The 15,788-nt window shown below is 34.9% G+C and overlaps 1 protein-coding gene across 1 annotated transcript in view; it reads right to left on the reverse strand.

The window, feature by feature from the left end:
* Positions 1-15,788, reverse strand: part of LOC133173622 (fibrillin-3-like) — a 35,331-nt gene that overhangs the window by 3,461 nt on the left and 16,082 nt on the right. Inside the window, exons 7-19 of the mRNA XM_061308601.1 lie at positions 14,517-14,645; positions 13,231-13,353; positions 8,984-9,112; positions 8,372-8,500; positions 6,937-7,062; positions 5,453-5,611; positions 4,949-5,071; positions 4,447-4,692; positions 4,222-4,350; positions 3,098-3,223; positions 2,721-2,843; positions 2,321-2,476; positions 179-301 (exon numbers count right to left, since the gene is read on the reverse strand). Of these exons, the coding sequence (XP_061164585.1) occupies positions 179-301; positions 2,321-2,476; positions 2,721-2,843; positions 3,098-3,223; positions 4,222-4,350; positions 4,447-4,692; positions 4,949-5,071; positions 5,453-5,611; positions 6,937-7,062; positions 8,372-8,500; positions 8,984-9,112; positions 13,231-13,353; positions 14,517-14,645 (1,821 nt within the window). The remainder of the gene's footprint in view (positions 1-178; positions 302-2,320; positions 2,477-2,720; positions 2,844-3,097; positions 3,224-4,221; positions 4,351-4,446; positions 4,693-4,948; positions 5,072-5,452; positions 5,612-6,936; positions 7,063-8,371; positions 8,501-8,983; positions 9,113-13,230; positions 13,354-14,516; positions 14,646-15,788) is intronic.

Raw genomic sequence — 15,788 nt, forward strand, 5'->3', positions numbered from 1 at the left:
TGTTCACATTTGCATCCACAAAAGCAATCCCCACAAACCAATACCTTTTCTTCAAACTACAAAGATTTTGACCCATGAGTGGAAATAAATGGATTTACAGTACATAATTTTAGAAGTTTATTAATAGGAAGTAAACTAGTTCATTACACAGCCTCTTTCCTGCTACAGCAGGTATTACCTGTGCAGTTCCTGCCATCTTCACTAAGCTGGTACCCTTCCCGACAACCACACTTAGCTGACCCCTCAGTGTTGTAACAGTTGTGTTCACATCCAAAGTTGTCTATCTCACATTCATTAACATCTACAAAGATAAATGTTGTCTACCTAGCAATCATTGACATCTACAAAGATAAATATTGTCTAACTCACATTCATTGATATCTACAAAGATAAACATTGTCTACCTCACATTCACTGATATCTACAAAGATAAATGTTGTCTACCTCACATTCACTGATATCTACAAAGATAAATGTTGTCTACCTCACATTCATTAATATCTACAAAGATAAATGTTGTCTTCTTCACATTCATTGATATCTACAACTATAAATGTTGTCTTCTTCACATTCATTGACATCTACAAAGATAACCATTGTCTACCTCACATGCAATGATATCTACAAAGATAAATGTTGTGTTCACATCCAAAGTTGTCTACCTCACATTCATTGATATCTACAAAGATAAATGTTGTGCCTCCAATAAAAGACTTTTGAATACATGTATTTATGTTTTACATATTCATAAGTATTTTCTCAGCTTTATCATCACAATCCCTACAAGTAAAAAATTGCCTATAACTGTCTGAGAGACCATTACACAGAGGGACTTAAATTACTGGGTCTATCCTAGTTAATCCTGTTAAATTCCCCTATAATAGAAGCTTAGGCACAGATTCATTGCTTGCATGAATAATTGTGTCATGACAAGGTTATGGGCATTACTTGTATGGAAAATAGGTACAGTACATATTAAATTAAGATGATTATGGACATATTTTCAACTAAAAGGCAAAAATGTAGATATATGAAATATCTAGTTTTTGGCATATATGGCAATGGTAAGTCAATAGTAGCATGTGGTAATATGAGTTACCATATGTGCTGCAACAGACCAATAATATTGAAAAACATTAGGCCTATGGGCCACAAGGCTCACCTGTTCTCCATCAGCTAATTTTTTTTTTACCAGAATCTGCCACTAAGGAAGGTATGATTTAATCAAACTTGAATCCACACTGGGATGCTTCAATATCAATACAATCAATACGGCCCTGCTATTTCCTGTACATATTTGGATCTCTGATTTTTGCCCAACACTAACCCAATGGCTCATACTTGAATAAACACTGATACTACACAGCTTATTGTATTATACAAGTGTGATACAACACAATTTTGTGTTGCTTATTACTATGATTTAGTGTGGTCTCTCAAAAGATTTCTTCCTATATACTGATTACTCCTTTGTAAAACTAATCCAACATTGCAACATCAACCTATTCCCAAGGGATCAGATCTACAAACTTGAATATAAATTACCTGAGGATGCTTGCATATCAATATGACTAATAATGGCTTTGCTGTTTTATAGAGGTAGAATTTTCAAGATTTTTCATATGTATTCCTATTTAAAACTAAATTGATTGTCTACTATGGCCCAACCTACCCCTGGGGGTCATGATTTGAACAATCTTGAATCTATACTACCTGAGGATGCTTCAATATAAATATGACTAATCATAGCTTTGCTGTTCTTGAGAAGATTTTTTTCTATGTACTATTCTTGCATAAAACTTTGATTACCTCTTGTGTCCCCACTCTATCCCCAGGGTCATGATTTGAACCAGTTTGAATCTGTATTATGTAATAAAGCTTTCTTATAAGTTTTATCTTTTCTGGCTCAGTGGTTCTTGAGATGAAGATTTTTAAAAGATGCCATTTTAATTTTCACTACTGGTAATTCTTAATTATCTCCCTTGAAAGAGGTTGTGGTCCACCATTTGAACAAACTTAAATCCCCTTCACCCAAGAATGCTTTGTGTTAGTTTGGTTGAAATTGGCCAAGCTGTGGTTCTTGAGAAGAAGTTAAAAATGTTAAAAGTTAACAGATGGACGTCAGACAAATTGTTTTCAGAAAAGCTCATGCACTTGAGCTTTCAGCTCATGTGAGCTAACAAGAGGGTTTTTTTCCTCAAAAAGATTTAGCTATGCAACAAAAAAGCCAGCTGCTTTTGAATCCAAATTCTACCTTTGATCAATTCACTTTATTACTCAAAAGAAAATTCAACTGAAATCATGAACACTCCTGCCCTACCTGTGCAAGCCTCTCCCAGAGCCAGATTACCATGGTAACCCTCCACACAAACACAGTCCTCAATGGAGATGCTGGCAATGGCCTTGGTTGTAGATAGTACAGGACATTTCACACAATCAAAGTCAGTTATGTTGCTATAGTAACCAACAGCACAAGCTGAAAAAGGGGTGAGATTAATGTAAAGATCAAACATTGTCAACAAAATTTACAATATGGACAAAGCACTTCAGCATCTAAAAGAACTGAAGTATTTGGAAATATGCAAAGGTTTTTAAGTTCATACAAGTTATTGAGCTTTATAAAAAAAATGTGGCAATGTCTTTGATGTCTTAAAATGAGAGTTTGGGTGAGTAGTATTTTAACAAATGAAAAATAATTCTCCTAGGAGCTGGTTACTTACGTATACAGTCATAGTACCCAATATTGGTGTAGCCTGGATGACATCGACAGATAAATCCTCCATTAAGGTTCAGACAGCGATGTTTGCACTTGTTCAAATTGGGCATTTGACATTCATCTATATCTATCAAAGAAGAATGTATCATTTGAAAATATCCACAAGCCATCGAATATTCTTATTAATCAATGGAATTCAATTTCCTCTGTTTGGACATTTGAAATGATCGAGGTCTCTCTTCTCAGCAGTTTCTGCCTTTGTTAAGTTAGACCACTTTGATTTTAGTCTTGGTTTCTCATCTCAGCATTCTGATCAGAAAGGGAGTACCTAATGGACCAAAATTATAATACAACTGAATTAAAAAAAAACAAATGAGTTACCTTCACAGGTGTGCCCATCTGAGCTGACGGTATATCCCGGCTCAGTGCACTCACAGCGATACGAGCCGAGGACATTGACACAGCGATCCTCACAATTATTCTCTCCCTCCATACACTCATTAATATCTGGAAAATCAAAGTACTCTCCTTAACAAAAAGGCTTTGAAAAGAATAATTGTGTAAATAAAAAAAGTTAAAGTTACCTCCCTTTGATCACATTCTAATCAATGATAATAATATTCAGCTTAAAAAAGGAAAAGTTTTAATTTATGAATTCATTACTTGAATTGTGTATAGTGGTCTTCTCTGTAATACTCTTAATTAATACTCTGTCTTTTTTAGAGAGTTTTTGTGTATAGTTACAATAGTATCTAAATTATCATTGCCTCAGCAGTAAAAAATTATCAACAACATAATAAAACATATAAATAACCCCCCATATTTCAAAAACTCTGTTATATATATTTACTGCTCCAAATTTAATCAACTGATATCATCTCTTTCAAAGATAGCAGAATCAGCATCAGTACTGATTCAGAAGGTTCAAATAATTTTTGTCATTTATGCATTGAATTGTAAATTTTGAACATTCACTTTGACATAACTCTGATGGCTGTGCTGACAAAGTGAATATTGTAACTTAGAGTCAATCTGTTTAAATGAATTCAACAAATTTCTTATAACAGATTAAAATGGATTAAAAGAAATAAAACTTTGATATAATGAATCAAATCTGTTGTATTTAAATAAAATGAATTACAGTAAAACTTGTCTAATCTGGACACCAATGGTTCCAAAGAAATTGGCCAAATTAGACAATATTCCGGATTAGACAACATTTTAAACAATGGAATTTATTGAAAAGGACTTTAAGTTGGCATCGTATTAGACAAGATTTCAGAATACACAACATCCAGATTAGACAAGTTTCACTGTATATTGAATTCAAAAATATATTTGATAGGTCCTAGATGAGCTTCCGTGTAACGTAAAAAAAAAAATCAATACATAACCTTTTGACCTCCCTGTCCATTATTGGTATAACAAATACTGTTGCTTTCAACACACTTTATAAGGAACTAACATATCTAATGTAAATATTTATTTTACAAGTAGAGAGAGACCAGAGCATGAGGAGTCATCCCAGGACAGTTTGTAGCCAAGGTTAGTACAGTGGCACCGGTAGGAACCTTCTGTATTAGTACACGTGTCCTCACATAACTGGACTCCAGGCTCAGCACATTCATCTATGTCTGTCCAAAATAAAAGTTTAATTTACTGTTATAAACATTTTTTATACTTATTTACGATACAACGAGAGTTGAATCCATTTACTAACAACTACCTACCAACACACGATTTCCCATCATCCTGTAAGTTGTAACCTTGGTAACAGGCACATTCAGCACTGCCATCAAGATTTATACATTCATGGAAACAACTGAAGTTGTCTAGCCAGCATTCATTAATGTCAAGACATGTGTGGTTGTCATAGTTAAGTTCATACCCTACCGGACAGAGACAGTGGTAGGACCCCTGTGTGTTCACACACGTCCCCTCACATCCTCCATCATGGCTCTGGCACTCATCCACATCTGTAAATAAAACAGGGTAACTCTGTACAGAGTTCTTAAAAGGTCTAAAATCTAAGAACTGAGTTTACTTTTCCTAGCTAACAAATTTTCATTGTCTAAAATTCTCTATTTTCATCCTTGGTACCACAAAATGTGTACCAAGAAAATTTATTTTACATTCTTCAGGCTAAAGAAGTCAATAAATTCAAACTAAATTATATACAATCTTTCAGATTTTTAATGAAATAAATAAAAATTAAAAAATTTAAATACAGACCACTACAGCTCACATTGTCCTTTTCAAGAAAGAAGCCTAGTGGGCATGTGCATATGGCATTTCCTGGCAGATTCATGCATCCTCCAGAGCAGTTCAATGTATTGCCTATACATTCATTAATATCTACAAAACACAAATACTTCTAAGTACTCTCTACCATCTACCTTTGGCTAACGTATATCACACTGATAAGCAAGAGAAAAATTGCATTATTTTTAAATTCATTAAACTTAAATGCCTGTGCTAGTGTTCAAGGTAGATATTTATTAAGAAGATCTAGAACTATTAGTTTAATTTGAAAAAAAAAAATCATATTTTTTAACTTTTTGTCAAAAATCTTGACAAGAGTCCATTGCAGAGAGTTCTGAGAGAGGAATGAAGTACAACTCTGCAAGGAAGATTGCACAAACATAAGACTGCAAATTTCATTTATTAAAGTACCATTTCATTTATAATTATGTACTTTTTTTAAAATTGTTTTTTGGGGAGAGGTGGTTACATTACCCAGACAATCCAGACCACTTCCTGGATCTCCTTGGTAACCACTGTCACAGTAACAATCCTTCAAGGAAGATGCTATGTGGGTCTGTGTTGCTATGGAGTTCATTGGGCAGTCTATACACAGTTTTTTCCTGTCATCAATGTACTGATGTTTTCTGCAAGCTAAAACAAGATGTATTTGTGAAACACTGATGCCCCCATATGACACCTCATTGCTAAGGTACATGTAAAAGTTTTTCAAAAGTAGGTCAAACTCCAAAGTCAATGTCATCAGGTCAAAAATGTTGTTTCCAAATGACGAATTTTGTCACAAGGAATCCACCTGTCAAATATAAAAGCCCTAGCTCCAACCATTCAAAAGTTTTGGCGAAAGTTAGAGTTTTTAAAATGTAAGTGAAACTTCAATGTCAAGCTTAAAAAAATGTTGGTACAAAAGGGAAGGTCTTGTCACAAGGAATACACATGTGAAATGTGAAAGCCTAGCATAACCATTTAGAAGTATTGGCCAACATTAAAATTTGGTAAAATTTTGAAAAAGTAGGTCAAACTCCATGGTCAAGGGCATGGGGTCAACTATGTTTATACCTTAGGAAAGGTCTTGTCATAAGGAATACACATATGAAATATGAAAGCAATGTATCTCCAACCAATCAAAAGTTATGGGCAAGGTTAAAGTTTTTGCAGACAGACTGACAGATGAATGAGATTTAATGTCCCCTCACTTTCGGGGGACAATTAAACCTCATTGGGTATTTCCATATAGTTAACCAGGTACTGCAGATAAAAAGTCAGCTGTAGAAGCATTTCAGTCCCGTCTTCAAATTAGGCTACACATTATAAATTCCTTTGTAAATGGATTAATAACAAGGTCTTTTTTATTGTTTTGCAGATAAATGTATTAACTGTGTAGTACAGATTTTAGCTTACTTTTTGTAGATTACCTGATTGTAGAGTTTATAGCTCACCTGTACAATTTTTTGCTTACCTTTTAAGTTTTTAGTTTACCTGTAGTTTTTAGCTTACCTATACAGTTTTTAGTTTACCTGCACAGTTTATAGCTTACTTGTAAATGTATTTTTTTACTCCCCTTCAAAGTTTTTAGCCTACCTGTACAGTTTATTGCTTACCTATATAGTTTTAAGTTACCTGTACATGTACAGTTTTTGCTTACCTTTGAAGTTTTTAGCCTATCTGTACAGTGTATAGCTTATCTGTACAGATTTTAGGTTACCTGTACAGTTTTTAGCTTACCTGTTTAAAACTTAAGCTTACCTTTACAGTTTTTAGCTTACCTGTACAGATTTGAGCTTACCTGTGTACATTTTTTAGCTTACCTGACTGTATAGACCTAAGCTTACTTGTACAGTTTAAAGCTCACCTGATTGTATAAACTTTAGCTTACCTGTACAGTTTTTATCTTACCTGTTTTAAACTAAAGCTTACCTGTACAGTTTTTAGCTCACCTGACTGTATAAACTTTAGCTCACCTGTACAGTTTTTCCCATTCTCATGAACCACAAACCCTTCATCCTCACAGAAGCAGTAAAATGCACCATATGTATTAATACACAAGTTCTCACATCCCCCATTGTCTGTGGCACACTCATCAACATCTAACAAAAACAATGCTCAAAATATTAGAGCTAAATATAAAAATATATTCAGTGATATATTCAACAGACATTTGGAGGGCTGTCAAGAAAAAGCAGATGGTGACCTTTTTCCCTGCAGGAATCTATAGATTAATTTCTCTTGTGTGAATTTTATTTATTAAATAAACACTTGACCAAACTACAAAATTTGAAAAAACTCAAAATCATAAAACTAAAATATGACATTATTAAATTACCACACCCGTAGATCTCTACTGTGTTGTTCCAATCTTAAGATCTTTTTACAGTAATTTTGTTCAGGTATTCAGGTATCTCTGGACAGTGAGGCTGCCTAAAGGCTCATAACATATTGTCTCTTAAATCTGATAATTTGTAGAAACCAATCCACTTTCACACTCTGTTCTGATTTGGTCTAGCTGCTTCCCACTTAAATACAGTCAAACCTCATTATCTCCAACTCAATGGGACTGAGAAAAAACTTTGAGATATCAGAGGGTTCAAGAGTAAAATACTTTAGAAATACATGTATGTGGTTAGGACTTCCAAATTACTTCGACATATCCATGGTATTCAAGATATCCGTGTTCCAGATATGTACTGAAGTTCAACTGTACTCTGCTGTATTTTAGTTTGTATCAAGTTTGAATCAAGCTACAGTAAACATCCTTAAACTTTGTCTTATTTCATTTTAGAATTCTCTTCTCCAACAAATTCTTTTCTCTTTTAACTAGTCCTGGGGCCAAAAAACTTAGACAAGCTCACATGATCTCAGTCTCACTTTTCCACTATTAATTCCTTTAGTAAAAGTATTAGACTGAGATCAAAAGTGAGCTCGTCTAAGTTTTGTAGCCCCGGAGCATGATATCGACCTGAAAACTCAAATTTCTACTTGGCTCTAAACTACCTCTGTTCTCGCTGATGTCCACTGTTAAAGGCTGTCCTGTTCCCCTCTAGTTGATTACTCACCTATATTCAAGTGGATACCGAACTGTAAAGTTTGTTCTTTGGTAACTTCTAGCAGATACCAAGCTACACAATGTTTTGGTAGGTATCAACCTACACATTCTGTTCTGAAGCCTTTACAACAGAGTTGCATGGTGCTGGTGCTTGCATTAGCACTCACAAACACTTCTGTTATAGATCAAGTGATGGAAATTTGCTGAGCACTTGCAAGCACTCACATTATTGAACATGCATTAATGTTTTACAATAGCTGGAACAAAACTACATGCACTCAGTTCTATTGTAGCAGGTACATATACCAGCCTGTACACTTTGTGTTTATATATCTATTCTAGTTTGTACCCACCTATACATTCTGTTTTATTATGGTCTAGCTGGTACCCTTCCCAGGAACAAGCACAGTGGTATGAACCAACAGTGTTAACACACAGATCTTGACAGCCTCCATTGTTTCCATCCAAACATTCATTTAGATCTAGAAAAAAAACATCATCATAAGGCATTTAAACATTAAACCAATTCAATGAATCGTTTGGTTTTTAGAAATACATGTACATTTATCCAAACTGAATGGAGTGGATGATAATAATGATCAAGCTTCTGATGAATATCAATTGTTTAAAAGTTTGATTACAAGTGACAAAATGTAAGTAACTAAAGTTTGCAAAGCAGAACATAAGATGTTCTACACTTTAAATAATACTGGTGGTAAATATTTTTGAAAGATTGTAAAAAACAATTTAAATTATCTAATTAATTGATTTTGTGGGGAAAAAAAAAGTTTGAAAATGTATGATGTCTATTGTTCATCATTTAATTATCAACCAAAATTATAAATAAAAAGCATGGGATTTTTACAACTTCCTAGGTGGGAGTACAAATGGTAGAGAAGAAAGCATGAAGAATAGTCTCCAGCTAAGAACAGTAACTATTATGCCTTAGTTAACATCATGGTGACCTGTGCAGTGGATGCCGTCCTGATGCTGCTGGTATCCATGGTGACAGAGACACTGATACACCCCGCTCCAGTTGATACAGTCACCATTCTTACAGATCTGGGGCCCATACTCCTCACATTCATTCACATCTACAAAGTACAATCTATATATTGTAGATTGGAGGGATCTGTACGTGTGTGCAATAATTAATGCATGCTGACATTCAATGTTTGAACACACAAATTCAATGATTTTAAATGTTTTATTTTCTTTTTTAAGGTCAAGATCTATAAAAATGAGTTTAGACCATCTTTTTGGTGCTAGATCCATTATGATGTCATAATTCATTTAAATTTCCTTTTTCCCGTACTTTGCGGCTATAACAGAATAATGTAGAAAATGACGCACTTTCATGGAATTCAATTTGAAATAATGTCAAAAGTAACCCCGATACCTATATTCAGTTTAAAATCATTTTAAAGAAGAGGTCAAGAATGAAAAACCATTTTCTGAGAAACTGAAGGCAATCTGGATACATTTCCTTTGTCTGAGATGGAGAAAACTCCCATGTTTCTAATACCTGATTTTCTTCATTTTGCATTGAAATGGGCAGTTTAAAATATGTTTTTTCCATTGAGTTTACCTAAAAATTATGTCCCAATACACCTTTACTTATTAAGCTATAACTGTTAAGAATTATAAAGGAATTTATTTCTAAAATTTGTGAAATCTTCAGGCACTTTTCATTTACTAGATCTTGACCTTAAAACAAATTATATTATCAACTGTGAAATACTTTTATAATCACATGCTATATGAAAAACATAGGTAATCAAAGATTACAAAGCTCACCTCAACAAATGTTATCTATAAATAAGGCAAATTTCACATCATATTTTTTTTCTGTTTAGGATACATCCCAAGATCAATATCCATGCAAGTCTGGTTTAAGTAGGACTTATAGTTACTTGGAAATAGACCTGCTCAAAAAACTTTTAACTAACTTAAGTAATCAAGAAAATTTTGGTCAGTTCCAATATCCAAAGCAGGTCTGGAAGTTTCATCCTTAGATGCACCATCTATGCAAGTTTAATTATAACAGGTCATAATATTATATAGCTACTCCAGAAACATTACCCTGGTCACTCATCGGGATTCAGAATCCAAAGCAAGTCTGAAAGTGTCCATCCCTAGATATATCATCCATGCTAATTTGGTAAAAATATGGCTAAAATTCACTCATGTGGAAAATCTAAGTCAGATCCAGCATCCGAAGCAGGTTGGTTAGTGTACATCCCTAAATGCATTATTCAATGAAAGTTTGGTCCAGGTAGGGCTTATAGTTACTTGGGAATAGACCTGCTCCAAAAACAGTCACTTATCTGGAAAATCTAGGTTAGATCCAGCATCCGAAGCAAGTGTGGTAGTGTCCATCCCTGGATGCATCATCCATGCAAGTTTGGACCAGGTAGGGCTAATAGTTACTTAGGAATGGACCTGCTCCAAAAACTTTAACCTAGTCACTCATCTGGAAAAAGTGGGTCAGATCCAGCATCTGAAGCAAGTCTGGTAGTGTCCTTCCCTAGATGCATCATCCATGCGAGTTTGGTCCAGGTAGGGCTTATAGTTACTTGGAAATGGACCTGCTCCAAAAACTTTAACCTGGTCACTCATCTGGAAAATGCTGGTCAGATCCAGCATCGGAAGCAAGTGTGGTAGTGTCCATCCCTAGATACATCATCCATGCAAGTTTGGTCCAGGTAGTGTTTGTAGTTACTTGGGAATGGACTTGCTCCTAAAACTTTAACCTGGTCACTCATCTGGAAAATCTAGGTCAGATCCAACATCCGAGGCAAGTGTGGTAGTGTCCATCCCTAGATGCATCATCCATGCAAGTTTTGTCCAGGTAGTGTTTATAGTTACTTGGGAATGGACCTGCTCCTAAAACTTTAACCTGGTCACTCATCTGGAAAATCTAGGTCAGATCCAACATCCGAAGCAAGTGCGGTAGTGTCCATCCCTAGGCTAGATGCATCATCCATGCATGTTTAGTCCAGGTAGGGTTTAAAGTTACTTGGGAATGGACCTGTATCCTATAACTAACCTGGTCACTCATCTGGAAAATCTAGGTCAGATCCAGCATCCAAAGCAAGTGTGGTAGTGTCCATCCCAAGATGCATCATCCATGTAAGTTTGGTCAAGGTAGGGCTTATAGTTACTTGAGAATGGGACTTGCTCCTAAAACTTTAACCGGGATGCCGACGCCGGGGGTATAGCATAAGCTTCATCAAGGTGAGCTAAAAAAAGTAAGTTGTAATATATGAGTGATATGACATTATCTTGTTATTATAAAACACAATTATACAATTATTTAATCAAGCTAAACAAATGATAATTGTTAATCAGTAAATACTGTCTAATCAGACACCTGTCAATCCATTTATCTGTAAATAACAATCTTTATTTTCACTTCCAATTTACTGTATATTTTCTGTGTTCTTCCACTGTGAAATCCAACACCCTGTCTATTCCAACACAGAATTTGTGTCCAGGTGCAGACTAAACAGGTTTCACTGTAGTATCAATGTTTATAATATATCTGTCATCATTACTAGAAAGTTAAAATTACCAGATTACATTAAATCTTAGTAAAAATGGGCATTCTAAATTATGAGGACTGAATTGATTCAATCTAATTAAAATTAGATGTTCCGAATCCGCTACCGCTTGAGAAGCGGTAGCGGATTCGGAACATCTAATTTTAATTAGATTGGAATTGATTCTGTTGTTGAGACTAATGTAAGGTATCATAGCACTATATTTCATTGATGGCCATGCACTGCCAAATAATTCCTGACTTTCCCTCCCAAATTCGGTCATTTTTGCACTAAACAGGCACTCTTTTTTTTTTGGTGAGATGAAAACGTTACATAAATTTCTGACCATCACTGTAAATAAGTTAATTGCTATGAGATGACCCCAGTTTACATTGCTAAATTATAAATACCCAGTAAGACTGTAATTTTGGGAAAAACCCAAAAACACACACATATATATTCCTGTGTTAAATGTTCAAACAAAAACGTTAACTGTACTTGGGTCATGATCAATAGATGACATATTGGTTGATAAATTTGTAATTTCAGGAATAATTTAGTCTCACTAACCCAGAAATCAGACATGCATATCCAGGAAACTAAATGTCTAATTCCAGACAAATTACTGATCCATTTTCCTGATTATCTTTCCCAGACAAGGAAAGCCTGCTAAAAATTATGGACAGTTCCACTGAGTCCTGAGGTTTTGTAGGAAGTTCACTGATCATCAAAGCAAATTTATACAATGTAATTACGTAGTGTATATCCCTAGTAAAAATATAATCTGTGACATGTCCAATCCCAGGTTTCACAGACCTTCAATTACCAATATTTCCCTCTAAAGATCAGAACATTTAAGACATGCAGAAGGAACAATTATAATTTTGTGGTAATTGGAAGAATAAATTTATTTTTGTTCCCATAATATACAAGACCAGCCATCTTTTTTCATTACTGTAAAAACAATTCTCCATTACTTCTGATAAATCATATTCATTAAATACATGATTTACAACAAAGTATCTTCTGATAATCACTATATGGTTAAATTTTTTTAACAACAAATTTACAGGAACACCTTTTTTTAGCATGAACATACTAAACACTATCTACTACAAAGATCTATACAGGGGGACAAACATTCTCCTTACAAACCAAGGGGAGGTGATCGAGGTGGATAGGCCTTGTATTCAGAGTGCAAGCAGATTCTGTTCTGAAGGTCAAATGGCACAAAGTCAAAAGTATCACGCCCTGACCTCTAGTATGCCAGAGTACCTCAGACAGTGGTCTTCTAAGACCCTATAGTGTTACCTGAGAATGTTACCTGTAAAATTGGTAATGTTACTAGTAAGATTGTACAGTGCTACCTGTAGGACCAGATAGTGTTACCTGTAAGACCTTGTAAGATGGTGTTACCTATACAGTTGTGTTACCTGTAAGATGGTGTTACCTGTAAGATGGTGTTATCTGTAAGATGGTGTAACCTGTACAGTTGTGTTATCTGTAAGATGGTGTTACCTGTACAGTTGTATTACCTGTACAGTTGTGTTACTGTAAGATGGTGTTACCTGTACAGTTGTGTTACTGTAAGATGGTGTTACCTGTACAGTTGTGTTACCTGTAAGATAGAGTAATTTGTATGTTTTTTTTTACCTGTAAGATTGTGTTACCTGTACAGTTGTGACCATCCATCTCTAACTTCAGACCATTACCACACTCACAGCGATATGACCCTATAGTGTTGGCACAAATCTCCTGACAATCTCCATTGTTTTTCTTGCACTCATCTACATCTATAGAATGTTAGGACAATATTATAAATCATCATTTATATTTTTATATGAGAATCTAGTCAAGTAAAAAGGTTCTTGACAAATTTTAGCACACAATATACCAGAGAGTCAGCCATACTTGTAAAATAATAAAGAACCCAATGATCTGAAAACTATAAATTTCCCACCACTATTTCATGATCTCCTAATCAAAAGAATTCACCATTGAATTGTCTCATCATTATCCTGGTCCTAGAATGATAAAAAAAAATTTCTGGGATACTAACTAGAAAACTGACACAGTCAGCGAGAGCCCTATCCCTCACATAGGCCTTCAGATTACTAATTAATCTGACCGACATATTTTTTTTCAATACATGATGTCAGATTAAAGTGATCTGAAGATATACATGGGCTCTAATGGCTTCATTGGGACTTGACATCTACATTTGATACAGAATGTTTAGAATAAAATGTAGCACATAAGAATAGGGGACATGAAAAAATTCACTCATATATGTGTAGAATTATCAATAGTTAAACACTGGACATACAATGTACAAACAGACGATGCATAAAACAATATGATCACAAAATTAATAGGAGTCTTTTTCTTATAGTCACCTTCTTTGTATAATTTTTAAATTGTATGAAAACTATTTGAGTTATCATGCCATGATAGATTTTCAGACATACACACAATGCAATATGACCCCAAAATTTACAAGTGTCTTAATTTCTTTTAGTCTATAAAGTTTTTCTGTACAAAACTTGAAAATGGTAAGTTGAAAATTATTTGAGTAATCGCATCACAAAAGTGTTGACAGATGAACAATATGATTCCTATAGGGCTCCCACACTACACGCAGGTCCCTAAGTACAGGTAATATCTCACCTTTAAACATGATTCATCTGACAGTCCAAGTAACCCTAGATACAACTAACATCTGACAGTCCAAGTAACTCTGGATACAACTAACAGATAAATGGCTCACCTTCACACAATTCATCTGACAGTCCAAGTAACTCTGGATACAACTAACAGATAAATGGCTCACCTTCACACAATTCATCTGACAGTCCAAGTAACTCTGGATACAACTTACAGATAAATGGCTCACCTTCACACAATTCATCTGACAGTCCAAGTAACTCTGGATACAACTAACAGATAAATGGCTCACCTTCACAGAATTTATCTGTGGGACTGTGCAAGTAACCTGGGATACTACAGTTACATGTAAACGAGCCAGGTGTGTTGAGGCATTCACCTGGACATAGATTTTTTCTGTATTCCTGGCACTCATCAATGTCTGTAAATATACATTTTCATATTTTTTGGACTCAGAATTAAAAATAAATATCTCAGTAGTTTCAACCTCTTTTGACACGGCTTTTCTCATCAAAGTATGGAATTCTTTTTAGACCAAGAGGATAAATAATTAAGAAGTAATAAGAATGAAGGATTGCAAGAGATGTGGCTCTAGTCCATAACACTTTTCTAGAGAACAGAGAAAGTATTCCTTGACCATCCTTTTATTTTACAGCTTTCAAATTGATTTAAAAGAGTTACCTAGGCACCATTGGATAAAATGAAATTAAAAAAAAAAAAAAAAATTCTGCAATGTTCTACATCTTTAATTAAATGTGCCTAAAGTGTATTTGTGCTTGTGCCAGGACACACACACCATCATTTTGACAATGTTTCTTTGTAAGAAATCTAAATTTGAAGAAATACCTGCATTATTGTTTCATAAAGAACATAGATTCTGTAAATGTATCATATTTAGTACTACATTTGGCGAAAATTGATTTTTCAACAAGTTAGTGTAGATTTAACATTTAGTGCATATTCTGAATGTGCTAGATATAGGAATATAATATATCGAAGACATTAAGCAATGTCGAATTATGGAAGCTGCTTTCCACCAAAGATGCTAAAAAGAATACGCATCCAAATGTTATGTAATGGTTTGGGCCGTGGATATTGGCCTGGGTAGCTCAGTTGTTAGAGCACCTGACTATATAGTGATGCAGGGGTCCCGGGTTCGATTCCAGGTCCAGCCATATACATTTTCTCCTTTTCTGTTACAGATTTGGTGCCGTTGACCACCCCTGGACTTGCAGGTGAAAGTCCTGTCAGGGCTAATAAGAACTTGAGTTGTGTCTTCGAGGGTGAAGACAATTTAAGGATGGAGGCATGTAATGGTTTTGGCCATGGATATCGGCCTGGGTAGCTCAGTCAGTAGAGCACCTGACTAGTGATGGAGGTGTCCCGGGTTTGATTCCCGGTCAAGCCATATACATTTTCTCCTTTCCTGTTACAGTTTTATAACATTCGCAGTACTCCATTTTAATGTGACTCCCCAACCAGGGGAAACAAAATCATATCCAAGTAAAAGGTGTTCCTATGAAAGATCCCATCGAGCTTCTGGCTTATGAAGGATTTTACTGAC

This window comes from Saccostrea echinata, unplaced genomic scaffold (assembly GCF_033153115.1).
Source record: "Saccostrea echinata isolate AGI-Se365-2 ecotype Australia unplaced genomic scaffold, CSIRO_AGI_Sech_v1 ptg000056l, whole genome shotgun sequence".
Classification (NCBI taxonomy): Eukaryota; Metazoa; Mollusca; class Bivalvia; order Ostreida; family Ostreidae; genus Saccostrea; species Saccostrea echinata.